Source organism: Arachis ipaensis, chromosome B8 (genome assembly GCF_059453495.1).
Source record: "Arachis ipaensis isolate K30076 ecotype BB chromosome B8, ASM5945349v1, whole genome shotgun sequence".
Lineage (NCBI taxonomy): Eukaryota > Viridiplantae > Streptophyta > Magnoliopsida > Fabales > Fabaceae > Arachis > Arachis ipaensis.
The window spans coordinates 58,774,914-58,790,400 of NC_142443.1; the positions used below are offsets into that span (position 1 = coordinate 58,774,914).

Below are 15,487 nucleotides of genomic sequence, written 5' to 3' on the forward strand. Positions count from 1 at the left end.
ATGGGATACTCTCCATCTTTCAATCTGAACCCCATCTCTAGAATGACTTTCTTTGATTCCATTAGCCTATAATACCTTGATTCGTGAAATTTAGACTTAAATCTCTTGGTATCATAGGTTGGGGGTTCGGCTACAGCTGGTTCTTTTCCTTTCCTTCTTTTGGAGCTTGATGAAGCCATGAGTTAGGAAAGAAAGAAGAAAGAAGAAATAAGGATGAAATTTGGTTGGGGCACGGTTTAAGAATGAGGGGAGAAGAAATTGGGTATTGTGTGATGTCTTTAGGTAAGACAGGGATGATGTACGTGTTTTGGGAGGAATGTATGAGTGAAACAGAGGAAAATAGATGAAGAAGTCTTATATGGAGCAAGCAAGGATATGTGAGCTCCAGAAGTATCACTGCCAATTTATAGCCAAGGCATGAAATGAAGCAAAGATTTGGAGGATTCGGTTGAGTTGCAAGAAAAGGTAGGGATTGAGCAATTCATTGTTAAAAAGCCATGAAATGGACGGTGTGCATGTGGAGATGGATGAAGACAAGGATTGTTCCCTCATTGGTCGCATGTGGTTCGGCCTCCTAGGTGTTAAACCATGCAAATTTTGTTTCCAAGAGAGCACACTTTCCTAAGCACATGTGACTCCCCTTCCCATCCTTTGATAACCGTACATGCATGCCCTTTTGTCCTTTTCTTCAAATTTTACCATCCCTATCCACATGAACCAAACAAATAGTGAGCTTAAACTTTTAAATTTCATACGGTGGTGGTGTAATGTGTATATAAAAAGAAAATGTTACTATGTGTTCCTCATTTATGAATAACCAACTATGCCCCTTAGAATTTGAACAAAATTTTGGTGAACACCAAACTTGTTTTCTTCTAAGTGATCCGTATAAAATCCAATGACTATCTATCATCATTAGTATATTCATTATAAGGAACATTTTATTTGTTACCATGCTACCATAAACTCATAAAATGATGCAATGTATGGTTTATCTATTCATGAATTTAAGCCTCTGAGTACAAATGAATTTTTTTTTTGAAATTCATAGCATATGTAGACACCAAACTTAAGGTTTGGCTATATACTTAAACAAAATGAATGAGTATATATCTTAAGTTGGTTTTATGATCATTTATGCATGAAAAGCTATTTTAAAGTGCCTTTAGGCACACCAAACTTAGAGTCAAACATATGCTTCAAATTGATGTGTGCAGTTATCAAATCCACTCATGAGAGCTCAAACTTATGCTAGAAAAACCATTAATTACTGAAATTAAAGCAAAAACAAGAATATTAAATCATGGGCTGCCTCTCATGGAGTGCTCTTTTATTGTTACTAGCTTGACATTGGTCCCTTGTTAGGGTGACTGATGATTGTGGTGCCTCAGTTTGTCTCCTCTCACTGTGAGCCTTCTTCCTGTACGTTGATGGTCAATCTCCACATGCTCCAGTGAGAGTATCTTGTTGATGGTGTAGTAATCATCAGTTCGTGGTTCTGTCTCCAACTGCTGGTATATCAATCTTACTCTGTCCCCTTTTGAGAATCCTTCAGTTGGTATCTTTTTGTTCTTCCACCCTTTTGGATCCTCTTCTTACTCTTCTTTCCTTTTTTCACTTGTCCTTTTTTCTCTGTAGCAGGTTTTATGTTAGGGGCCTCCTTTTTAATAATCACTTCTTCAGTCTCTTCCTGCCTTATCTTCTCAACCTTCACATATTCCTTACCCTCTTTTTCTTCTCTACTGTCCATCTCTTGCTCTACAAGTGAGCTGATGAGCGCCTCATTGGATTTTTCTTTCCACTGTAGTTCTTCTTCTTCAACCCTCATGCAGCTTTTCTCCTCAACAGTATGCTGTACTTCTTGGAAGACATTTAAAGTGATCTTCTCATCATTTACCCTCAAAGTCATTTCTCCTTGTTCCACATCAATGATGGCCCTTGTTGTGGCCAGGAAAGGTCTTCCCAATATCATAGAGTCATTTCCTTCTTCTTCTAAGTCCAAGATTACAATGTCTGCTGGAAATATGAATTTCCCTACTCTGACCAAGAGATTTTCAATCACCCCCTTGGGGATCACCAGGGATCTATCCACTAGCTCTAATGACATCTGTGTAGGTTTCACTTCTTCTATACACAGCTTTCTCATCATAGACATAGGCATTAGGTTGATACTGGATCCCAAATCACACAGTGCCTTGTCAATGACTATGTTACCAAGGGTACAGGGCAAGTAGAAACTCCCAAGGTCTTTGAGTTTTGGTGGGAGGCCTTTTTGGATGACAGCACTGCATTCCTGGATTAAGATTACTGTCTTCTTCTCATTCCAGCTCCTTTTTTTGTTGATAAGCTCCTTTAGAAATTTTGCATATAGAGGCATTTGTTCTAGAGCTTCAGCAAGTGGAATATTAATTTCTAGCTTCTTAAACACCTCTAGGAACTTGGTAAACTGTTGGTCTTTGATCTCCTTCTGTAATCTTTGAGGGTATGGCAAAGGAGGGGTGTAAGGCTTCACCATCTTCCTCTGTTCTTGTGATTGTTCCTCAACAGCTTGCTTTCCCTTTTTTGATGATTGTGGCTGTTTCTCTTTCTTCTTTAACTTCTCTTGGTCTTGTTTGTCTTCTTCTCCTACTTGCTTCTTGCTGCTGGCCTTATCATTCTCAACTAGCCTCTTGTTAGTTTCTTTGCCATTTACTAAAATTCTTCCACTCCTTAAGTAGATTGCTTTGCATTCCTCTTTGGGGTTGGGAATGGTGTCACTTGGTAATGCATTGGTTAGTCTCTCAGCTGCTGTTTGCTTGGATAATTGGCAATTTGCCTCTCTAGATTCCGCAGTGAAGCTTCATAGTTCTTGTTGGCCAATTCCTGATGCTTGATCATCTTTTCCATTATTGTCTCCAAATTTGAGATCCTTTGAGCTTCTTGAGGTGGTTGTGGTTGATTGTAGGATGTGGATGGTGAGTAAAAGTTAGTCTGGTTGTTGGATGGGTAGTAGTTGGATTGAGATTGATTATTTTGTGATTTTTTGTATTGGTTTTAGTTAGTATTTTGATGGTTTTGATTTCTAAAATTGTTTTGGTTTGAGTTTCTCTGCCAAGGCTACTGGTTTTGATTGTGATTGTCTCTCCACCTCAAATTGGGGTGATTCCTCCAGGATGGGTTGTAGGTATCTCCATGGAACTCATTTTGATTAGCTCCTTGGTTGTGCATGTAATTGACTTGCTCTTGCTGCTGCTCTTCATAGATTTCCTCATTTTGCCCCCATGATAGTTGATTGGGAGTATTCACTACTGCAACTTGAAGTCCATCAATCCTCTTGACCATCATCTCTATCTGTTGTTGAATCTGTTGATGCATCACCTTGTTTTGAGCTAAGATGGTATCCACACCCTCCAGCTCCAATACACCCTTCCTTTGAGCTGGTTGGCGTTGCCTTTGATGACCATAGAAGTATTGGTTGTTTGTTACAGTGTCAATGAGATTTTGAGCCTCCTCACCTGTCTTCATGAGTTGCACTGAGCCACCAGCAGAGTAATCAAGTGCCTCTTGAGCTCTTAATGTCAATCTTTCATAGAAGTTTTGGAGTCTATCCCATTTACTGAATATTTCTGGTGGGCACTTCCTGATTAGAACTTTGTATCTCTCCCAGCCATTATACAATGTCTCTCCATCCATTTGAGTGAATGTTTGGACCTCTGTTTTTAGCCTGATGATCTTTTGGGGAGGATAGAACTTGGCTAGGAACTTGATCACTAGATCCTCCCAATTGTTGATGCTTTTTCTTAGAAATGCCTCCAACCATTGAGCAGCTTTGTCTCTCAGGGAAAATGGAAATAGCAGCAACTTGTAAATATCAGGATGCACACCATTGGTTTTCACTGTGTCACATATCCTCAGAAAGGTGGATAGGTGCTGGTTTGGATCTTCCAAGGGGCCTCCTCCATAAGAGCAGTTGTTTTGCACCAATGTGATGAGTTGATGATTCAATTCAAAGTTGGTTGCATTGACATTTGGAGTAAGTATGCTACTCCCACAATGCCTTGGGTTAGGGAAAGTATAGGAGGCTAGAACTCTCCTTTGAGGCTGGCTATTGTTGTTAGCCACTCCCTCTGGTGGATTAGGGGCATTCCCCTCCATCTCTTGGTTCTCCTCTTCTGATTCCTCTTCACCAATGATTCCCTTTCTTCTTGTTTCTCTTCTTAGTCTTCGCAGAGTTCTCTCGTCAAGGTTACAAGAGGTGGAGACCTCCCACCTTGCTTCTGTCATACACACAAAATCAGAAATCAAAAGCAATTCACTCTATTGCTAGAGTTATGTTAAGGTTAGCTTAAACAAAAATTTAAATAGTTAGTGAGCTTAGTAAAAAGAAAAAGAAAATGCTTAATCTAGATTATCACCTTACTTAATCATTGTCAATCTAAATCAATCCCCGGTAACGGCGCCAAAAACTTGATGAGTGAAAATTAGATTTCCACACAAACTCAGCGGCAAGTGTACTGGGTCGCATCAAGTAGTAATAACTCACAAGAGTGAGGTCGATCCCACAGGGATTGATAGATTGAGCAATTTTAGTTAGGTGATGAATTTAGTTAAGCGAATATTTGGTGATTTGAGTGATTTTTGATTAACAGAAGCTAAATTGCATGTAAATAAAAGTGCAGAAGGTAAATTGTGCAGAAATGTAAAGTGCAGAAGAGAAAAATTGCAGAAACTTAAAGTGCAAGAAAGTAAAAGAGTTGAAACTTAAATTGCAAGAAAAGTAAATTGCAGGAACTTAAAGTGTAAGGAATATAAATTGCTGAATCTAAATTGCTGAGAAATGTAAATTGCTTCAAGCATAAAAGGATTTGGGTGTTGGGATTCAGAATAGAAAATACAAGTTAAAGTAAATCAGATAGCTCTGAGATGAAGAGATTCAGCTCAGTAGCCAAACAGAAATGGAAAATTACTTGAAGAAACAAACAGCAAGAAAACTTAGCTCAATTATGAAATTCTAAAAGAGAAATTGAAGTTCGAAGAAGAGCAATGAGATCAGAAAACAGATCTAGATCTCAATTACTCCCTTGATCAATCAAAAAATAAATTGCAGAAGAAATGAAAATGAAAACAGCAAAGAAGATTTAGATCCAATTCTCCAATTCTCAAAACTCTATAAAAGAAAAGCACAGATGATTCTCAAATCAAGAAATTCAATGGAGTTCTTCAATCTCAATCCGAAAACCCAAAACAGAAAGTAGAAGTTGCAGAAGAAAGAAAATGAAAACAGAAAACAAAGTAGATCTAATCCTAATTCCCAAATTCAAAATGAAAATTTAAAAGTGAAAACTAAAAAATGAGCTAAAGGTCCTTTCTAAATCAAATCTACTCCTATTTATACACTTTCTATTTTGGTCTTCAAAGCTTGGAGTGGGCTTTTGGCTTTGGACTTTGAAGGAAAGTAGATCCGGGTGGCTTTGGTTGAAATTTGGGTTGGAGGCATGCTCCAGTGGAGCGCTCCGTTGAGTTTAGTGAACTTGGCATTCACTTTTGTCTTGCTCCAATTGGTGCTCCTTATGTGCGCTTGGCCTCCCCTAGCGTTCCATAAGTGAACGCTACGTTCACTCTTTGAGCGTGACTGGTGCATGCTTGGCTTCTTTGAGCGCTCCGTTCCCTCCTTTGAACGCTACCTAGCTGAGCCTTGCTCCCTTGCTAGCAATCCACGAAAAAGGTGGAGATAGTGAATGTCGTGTTCACTTCTTTGAATGCTACCTCTTGTTTTGCTTTGAGCCCAACTTCCCTTGGTTTAAAGGTCACGAAAACGTTGCCAAAAGGGAACGCTACGCTCTGATTTTTGAACGCTACCCTTCCTTGGTTTGATGCGCCTTGATCCCTAGCCCAATGTGCCCGAAAATGTTAGCTATAGTGAACGTAGCGTTCACTTTGCTGAACGTGGCTTCTTGGCATGCTGCACCATGTGGTGCGTCTTGGTCGCGATAAAGTTTACTAAAGTGAACGCTGCGTTTGAATTCTTGAGCGCTACCCTTTTGAACGCAACGCCTTTACTGTCATGGGCCACCCTTTTAAAAGCGTGGCCTAAGGTACAAAGCGTGCTCCAAAATTCTTCTTTCCTCTGTTTGGGCTTAATTTGTGCTTTCTGCTTCTTTTCCTTTATCTTTTACCTATCATCAACCAAACAAATACATCAAAGCCTCACCAAAATCACAAGATCTTTGCATCATTTATAAAATCAATTAATTCTAGCATAAAACCTATGATTTTGTGTAAAATACATGATGTTTGATTGATTCAAGATAATCATGAAAATCCACTCCAATTACTTACTTATTGTGCAAGAAATTGCATAAGACCTAATGAAACTAACGAAAAATGGTTGTAAAACTAGCATAAGATGACTTGTCATCAAGGACCAACACACGTCTCTGACACTGCTCAACATGAGGAAGACCAACCCGAGCATGATGTGGAAGCTCGGCCAGAAGATGAGAATGACCACCTGGAAAGCTCCCCTGGGCCCTTTACGGCCGAAGTGATGAATTTCGTGCTGCCTCGGAGATTCACTTTGCCGACCACCCTGACTCCCTATGACGGATTGGACGATATGAAGAAATACATAAAAAAATTCACCTCCATAATGATAGTAAATGGTGCATCTGATAAAGTTTTATGTCATTGCTTTCCATCTTACTTAGAAGGTCCTGCACTTGATTGGTTTTGTTCTTTGCCTGTAGGTTCTATTTCTCGCTTTCGAGACCTATCAAAGCCCTTTGAGGAGCACTTTGCTTGATCAGCCATTTACCTACACGACTCCGATTACCTAAATACAATCAGGCAAGGCCAGCAAGAAAGCCTCAGGGATTACATGACGCGCTTCACAAAGATAGCCATGAGTATACCCGACCTCCACCCCGAGGTGGAACTGCATGCCATAAAAAGTGGATTGAGACTAGGAAAATTCCAGGAAACTATTGCTATAGCCAAACCTAAGACTGTGGCCGAGTTCCGTGAAAAGGCTAAAGGTCTGATCGACATCGAGGAACTCCAACAAGCTCGAAAAACAGAAAAGCCTTACTACAGAGACGACGACAAAACGCGAGACAACAAGAAGAATTTCAAACCAACTCCACGATATGAGTCCTATACTAAATTCAACACCAAGCGCGACGACATCATCAAGGAGATCTTGAATTCAAAATTAATTAAGCCACCAAGAAAAGCCGGCAGTTACCCAGATTCAAAAGGCGTGGACCGATCAAAATACTGCTCTTTCCACCAAAAGCACGGATACACTACCGACGACTGTGTCATCACCAAAGACCTTCTGGAGCGATTAATAATAATAATAATAATAATCAAACTTTAATAAACACAAAAGATCATCTTTTACCGTTATACTTTTATACATTTATTTGTATTTTGATTATAAAGCTCGATGTAAATCTCATTTAATTATATTATTTGTAAATTTTGTTTACAAATGTGAATTAAATTTGATTATATTACTTATAAATTTTGATTATACATGTAAATATATATAATCAATTGCTAATTAAATTTTTTGTATTCATATCATAAAAAGTAGGATAAATTACATGGATAAAATGACTGAAGATCAATATTACACATATGTTTTAAATTGAATTGTGTTACATCCTTATCTCTTCTGCAACTTTATGCAAATCAAATCAAATAAGCCTGATTTAAGCTCTTTCAATGTAAATCAAATCAAATGAATTCGATTTAACAAAAATAGTAGTAAATTGAAACAGGTAAATTCGATTTACTCGCTAGTAGTTATTGACACACGCAGCTTGTGGTAAATCAAAACAAACAAATTCGATTTGAATCATAGAAAAGTTAGTAGTAAATCAATACAAATTGTTTCAATTTACTGAGGATATAGCTCCAAGGTAAATCAATTCTAATTGATTTAAATTACTAAGTAAAGAAGCACAACATAATTCGAATTTACTTAATTCGATTTAGCTACGAGTAGGTGCTACAAATACAACAAATGTAACTTTTCACCAAAGTGGCACTCGCAATGGCTAGTGATGATAGTTGTAACACCCTACCACACAGAGCTTTATGCTTAAGTCGTAAAACAGAGGTGGTATGGTATTACGACCACTAAGGGGTGCTTGTGGTCGAACTGTGTCAAAGAGAGAGGCTTGAGCAAGTAAATCCTAAGGGGTGCTTCAACACCTAATACCTTAAAACCAACTGGTTTAGGAGTATTGATTGAAAGCTTATCTAAAGAGCCGCTTTGAGACATGACACTTAGAGTCAAGGCCAAAGCACAGAAACGATAAGCTGCTTCAAGGTGATTACCTATGGATAGATCTCCATGATATTATTTGGATGAAAGTTCTAAGACCTAAGACTCCCAAGATGTAGGGACTAGTAAGCACTGAAGCCCTTGCATGAGCACATAATTTAGAGTTCACCCCACTGTCACTTAATCACTTCACTCACAGGATAGTACATGTAATTCTTCAAATCTATTCTAATTGAAAGGACCTTTGAGCATAATTCTTTTCTTGCTTGGGGACAAGCAAGTTTTAAGTTTGGTGTTGTGATGACAAGTCATCTTAGCCTAGTTTCACTAGTCTTTTTCCTTTGTTTTCATTTAGTTTTATGCACTTTCTTAAGCCATAAGTAAGCCAATTAGGTTGAATTTCATGTTTCCTTTGATTCAATCAACCATGGATAAATTGATGCATTTTTATAAGTTTTTGTGCCATAATTGCTCATATGACAAGAAGAAGAACAACTCTCATGATTATGGCATAGCTTTGATACAATTGTTGATTGATGATAGGTGAAATAAAGCTTGGAAGAAGGTTGCAAGAATGGGCTTGAAAAGAGGGATTCACGTTTGAGATAACGTTTGCCTCAAATGTTAACTCAAACGTGAGAAGCAGATGAAGAACACCCGGGAGAAGAGCCAATGTTTGCGCCAGCGTTTGCCTCAAACGTTGAGGCAAACGTTGGCTGAAGAAGAAGCACGGGAAGGCAACGTTTGCACCAACGTTTGCCTCAAACGTGAGGTCAAACGTTGGCGCCAAAAAGAAAAGAAAAAGCACCCCTGGAGCAAACCAATGTTTTTGCCAACGTTTGCCTCAAACGTGAGGTCAAACGTTGTTGCCAATTTAGCATAAAGAAGAGTCCCTGATTGATGAGTTAATTGAGCCACGTTTGCGCCAACGTTTGCCTCAAACGTTGGGCCAAATGTTGGCCAAAGGAGTAGCATGGGGGAACCACGTTTGAGCTCACGTTTGACCTCAAACGTTGAGCCAAACATGGATGACAGCAAGTGGCCGAGCTGCATAATTGGTTTCACGAAGACGTTTGAGTCAACGTTTGCCTCAAACGTTGACTCAAACGTGAATGGTTCATGGCCCGGTTCACAAATGGATTTCTTTCCAACACCAAGAGCAATCAATGGAGGCTACTATCAACCCAATTCCATCAAGACTAAAGGCCCAATTCAAGGCTTAATGATCATTTGAAGAAAGTGTATAAATAGCTTAGGATTTGAAGTTTTAGAGGAGCTTTTCCTTTTTAGTTTTGCTGAGTAGTTTTTGGAGAGCTTTTGGGTTTTGAGCTATTTGGAGATTTTGAGTCTTGGGTGTTGAAGAATTGAGAAAATTCTGTCTCAATCTCACCTTGAGATCTCTCTATTTTCTTTACTACACTTTTTGAGAAATCAATATTTGAATTCCTTTCTTCTACTGCTTGATCTTTACTTTTCTTGCAATTGAATTCTAAATTTGGATCTAGGAAGGCATTGAGATCTAGACTTGGTTATCTAGTCTCTTGGGTGCTGAGATCTACATCTTTCAATTTCAATTTCCTTGTTTCGTTGCTACACCAAGCTTATTGCTATTGTCATTTGAGATCTGGTTTAATTGAATCCATCTTTTATATTTCTGTTTGTTGAATTTTACTTTTCCTTGTTTAATTTCTGCAATCCCAATTCCCAACTCCTTTTATAATTCAAGTAATTTACATTTCTTGCACTTTAAGATTCTGCAATTTACATTTCTTGCGTTCTAAGTTTCTGCCATTTAATTTCTTGTTCTTTAAGATTCAGCTCTTTTTCTTTTTTTGTTCCCTTTAATTTCCTACAAATCACCCACTCCCCTTTACATTCTATGCAATTTAATTCCTGTCAACACAATTTCACACAATCAACACTTGTTTGCTTGACTAATTCAACCACTAAACTAAAGTTGCTCAATCCTTCAATCCTTGTGGGATCGACCTCACTCCCGTGAGTTTTATTACTTGATGCGACCCGGTACACTTGCCGGTGAGTTTTGTGTCGGATCGTTTTTCGCACATCACATACATAAGATATAAGGTCTCGAGAATGCCAGAGGTAATCCTAGAACTCCGACACTTAGATTATAAAACTTAAAGACCTAAAATAGAAACCATAAGTTAAGGTGGTTCTCTAAGTCTTCCTACACTTAACCAAAACTGTAACCTAAAACCTCAATCCTCCCCCTTTCCTCCAATCTTCCAACATCGGTGAAACCACACACACAAACAAGCAGACAATGGAAAACACAGGTAGAATACAAGTATAGCTGATAGCAAATATAACAATTAACATAAGTGCATAAGTCTCATTTCATTCATATTCATTAATAATCAGTTCATAATCATTCATTATAGCCATAACATCACTTATACATCATATATTTGCACTTTTATATATAACTCATCATGACCCAGAGCAAGTAGGGTGAACCACACCCTTGCATCTACCCAGAGAGCCTCTATACTAACCAACCTAGAGCAGGTGGGTGAAACTACAACTCTTACGTCTAACCAGGAAGTACGCTCTCATATGCCCAGGAGGAATAAAAGAGGGGATCCTAACCTCCCACCATCTCGCTGGGGGTGATTTTACAATACCAGGAGGAACAAGGAAGAGGATCCTCAAATTTCACCATCTCCTGGGGTCGCACTTTCGAGGAGAGGACTCAAGATAAAATAATCATTTATAACTACTCATAATCATTCATAATCGTTTGCCATGGCGATATTCATCACATGTATACCACACCTTTGCACTCTTCATACATAATTCATCACTTCTCAAGCTTCCTTCACCCCCAAGTTACTTCACCTTCCTAGTTTAAACCCTTTCACTACCACTATATCTCATTTCTAAGGTCCTAGAGGGTAAAAATAGAGGTTTAGAAGTTCGAAACCATGTTTAAATCATAAAAATGTATGAGCTGGGAAACAGAGTGTGTGTGTACGCACACATCTACGCACGCGCGCACCTGTACAATTGTTCATAGAGGTGCGGACGCAATCAACAGCAAGCATGTCCTTACGTGTGCATGCGCACCCTGGTGTGCATATGCACGTCTACAAAAACACACAGGGTGTGCATGTGCTCCAGAGTGGATGAACACTCTCAGCAGAAGGCATCTCTCTGTGTGTGCGTGCACACCATAGTGTGCATACCCACGTTTTCTGAGAATCACAGGGTATGCATGCACACACGAGTGTGCGTACGCACAAGAGAAAATGCTGCCCCTGCTAGGCGCGTGTGCACATTGGTGTGCGTATGCACACAAACCAGAAATTTTAGTTTTGCTGCAACTTGGAGAAATTAGCTTTTTGGACAAAATTTACGACATCCATAACTTCCTCAACAAAATTCTATTTCCAAAAAATTTATATCGTTTTAAAGCTTGTAAAACCATCTTTGATTTGAAATAATTTTCATTTTCATCCAAAATTTGAGGCTCCAGTTATAGACCGCCAAAGTTCGTTAAAAATCAAGTTCTTGTCCAAAACCTCAAACCTCCATTTTTACCACAACAAGCTCAATACCAACATTCTTGTGCATACAACCAACACCACAACATACCATATCACAACAACACAACCCCACCTCCTACCACAACCAGTCATACCTCAATCTTAAATAATCTCATACTTAAGTTTCTTAATTAACCAACAAAATCGTCAATAATTCATCACATATACTTATTCATTCCTAACACCTATCAATCATCATTAAATCATCATATAGTATTCTATTTTCATCACCAACATTAATCACTAAACCAATGCTCACCCTATTGCAACAATTACTATCAAGGCACTAAGCAATTAACATATTTATGCATTCCCACTTATCCTATGGTTATCTAGCCTAAGTTTTCACAAGATATTATATATTAAATACGAAAAACATAAACCATACCTTGGCTGATTTCTTCCCTAAGTCAAAAACACCCAAAGCGACGAGATCACAAGCCTCCAACTCCGAACCCTCAACACCCAAGTCTCAAACAAGCTTCCAATCTCTTCAAAAGAGTTCCAATTTCACATATACATATCACGTATGTATACCAAACTTTAATAACAAAGCTACAATTAACTAAGGAATTCACTAGGGTTGAGGATCCTTACCTTGTATGTGCCTCAATTAAGCCAAGACCTACTAATTTCTCAAGTTAATTTTGTCCTAAAACATCAAATTAACCACAAATCTTAACACCTAAGATCATACCATTTTTGGATTTTAGAAGATGAAATTAAAACTGGGAATGTGGTTTTCTTACCTTACAATGTACTGGGCTTTGTAGAGCTTGCCATTGTAGATGTGTGGCTGCAAACAGTGCGATGATCGGAGCTCGGAGCGAGAAGTAATGAGGATTTGAATGAAATCCAAAGGTTTGGTGCTTCGGAGTGTTCTTCCCCCTCTCTTGCTGAACTTCAGCATTTTGCATGAAGAAGAGAGAGGATGAGCTGAAGCTCATTTAATTTGATGGGTTGGTTGAGCCCACGAGCCCGGTTTGGGCCCGATTGGACCGATTCGTTCTGTTTGTCCCAATCTTGGGCCAAATTCTTTAAAATTAGTATCAAAAATATTATTTTCATTAGCTCCATCTCATAAAAGTCTAAAATTCATCTTTCTAATTTATTTTATTAAAAATTAATTTATTGACTAATTATTCCCTAATTTTACAGGGTTTATAATTGTTTTAGTTTTTCTGCACTACAGATGGACGATTAAGAAAAAAGTTGTGAGCAAGAATAAAATTTACTGATAAGGATCCATTGAGTGTTTTTATCAACCATTCTATGACTTTTGCTCATTTTTAGAACACTATAATCCAGAAACTACAAGTACATGGCATGAAACGAGTGGAGAAATTATTTTATAGGATTTTGATTTCTGTTGTCCGAGATGGTGTCAAGTATATTTTTTTTGTAATAGATAATGATGAAGATTTGCAAGTTTTGCTTCACTATCATCGTTAGTTTCCTGAGGTGAGAACTCATGAACAATTGGCTAAGTTTGCAGATGTGGCCTCTAGTCCAGGATAATATAATCAGATTCCTCAATCTGTAGCAATTTGAGGAGCCTCCAGTTCAATGTTTGTTGTTGTCTCTTCGTCTGTGCCTCTTATTGCACCCGAAGTAGTTTTGGTGGCATCTTCGTCCTTCGCAATTGATCTAAATTGCGTTAATAATGGAAAAATTGGTGATAATCAATCTTTTAGTGAGCTTGTGATTATGATTGTGGATACTCTTGTTAAGATCTCGGTTTTAGGAGATGGTGGAGAACCAAATCCCACGGAGGATGTACTACGGGCCATAATAGATGAGGATAACGATAACTATCTAGGAACGAGTATTCCAGTTCAGAATCTCAGCAATATCTCCCATACTTTTCGACTTTAGATTTAGAGATCATGACATAGCAGAGTTTCCTGACGAGAGGGCAGAAGTCGGCTAATTAAGAAATCAATATAGGGAATACGTTGTGAGTATAGTTCTTAACCAGCTAAGATCCACCTCATCAATTTAGAAAAGTTGTCACAAAAGTTTAGAATAAAATACTGGGAGTATGAGTCCCAGGTCGTCTCCCAACGAGTTGCTAGAAAGGGTGCTAATTTATTAACAAGAAAATTTTGAGAGATTTTTGAGAGTTGAATGACAGAAAAATAAATAATTGTAATTAAAAGAAAATTATATATCTTAATTAAAAAGCCTTGACTAGGAGAATGATTAATTGGAAGTTCTATCCTAGTTGGAACCTTCTCAATTGTAGTATAAAAAGGTTGTTATTTTCACTTAGTTAACCCTTACTAAATAAAGGAAAGTCAAGTGATTGAGCTAACTCTTATTCGCAAATCCTAGTCCTCTCCCTTGGGAAGGTCTAGCGTTAGTAAATACAGAATTAGCCAACAACTTCCAGTTTAACTAAGCACTTGAGCATTCCAACTCAAGTGTCTCCTCTTAATCAACTTCCATGTCAAGTTTGGGAATCTACTCCATTGACATGAATATAATACTCAGAAAAATATAAGAAGAAGACATAATAAATTAAATAAAATAGAGATTAAAAATTAATTAAAAGTAAAAGTAATCCTCTGCATCAACAATCCATGAAAATAATCCAATTGTAACTCTAAACAAAGTAAATAAGGATATGGAAGTGTAAGGGACAAAGCAAACAAACTAGAATAGTATCTTCAACGGAGGTGATGACTCTTCAATATCCAAAAGCAAAAGCATAAAAATAATAAACTATGGATGTAAAGAGAACCAAAAGGAAGAGTAGTTTCTCTCTAGATTCAGATCTAAAACTAAAAGCTATCCTAATGAGAATGTATGTGAATGTGTGTTGAGTCTCTGCATGTTCCCTAGCTTTATTCTGTGTTTCTGGGCCGAAAACTGGGTTAAAACGCGGCCCAAAATCGCCCCCAGCGTATTCTGTTAATTCTGCAGATCACGCATGTCATGCGTATGCGTCAGCCACGCGTATGCGTCATCTTGCAGAACTCCAATCCACGCGTTCGCGTCAGGCACGTGCACGCGTCACTGCAAATTTCTCCATTTCGTGCGCATGTGTGAGCCATGCGTTCTCGTCGATGCTCGCTGGTCATCTCCTTAGTTTCTTGTGTTCCTTCCATTTTTGCAAGCTTCCTCTCCATTCTCTAAGCCATTCCTGCCCTATGAAGCCTGAAACACTTAACACATGGATCACGGCATCGAATGGTATAAAGGAGAATTAAAATATACAATTTAAAGACTTTTAGGAAGCAAGTTTTCAACCATAGAACCAAACTAGGAAGAAATTGTAAAATCATGCAAATCATATGAATAAGTGGGTGGAAGACTTGATAAAAGCCACTCAATTAAACACAATAAAAACCATAAAATAGTGGTTTATCAACCTCCCCACACTTAAATATTAGCATGTCCTCATGCTTAGCTTAAGGAGATAAAATAAATGAGTAGGGAAGAGTAAGACTCATGCAATGCAATGCAACCTATGTATATGAATGCAACTATATGATTCTGTCTACTTGGTTAAAAGTAAATAAGTTATTTAAGACAAACATAAATCAAATTCCACTAATTCAAATTATATAGTAAAAACAGGTAAACTTGTAAGAAGACAACTTATGAAAGCAGGGAACATAGAATCAAGTATTGAACCCTCACT

At 38.1% G+C, this 15,487-nt stretch overlaps 1 protein-coding gene across 1 annotated transcript; it reads right to left on the minus strand.

Moving 5' to 3' along the window:
- Nucleotides 1-1,525: 1,525 nt before the first annotated feature.
- Nucleotides 1,526-3,672, minus strand: LOC148548240 (uncharacterized). Its single transcript, XM_088495594.1, has 3 exons — nt 3,128-3,672; nt 2,439-2,819; nt 1,526-2,330 (listed from the first exon to the last, which is right to left on the minus strand). The coding sequence occupies exons 1-3, from the start codon at nt 3,670-3,672 to the stop codon at nt 1,526-1,528; spliced, it is 1,731 nt and encodes a 576-aa protein (XP_088351720.1).
- Nucleotides 3,673-15,487: the final 11,815 nt, after the last annotated feature.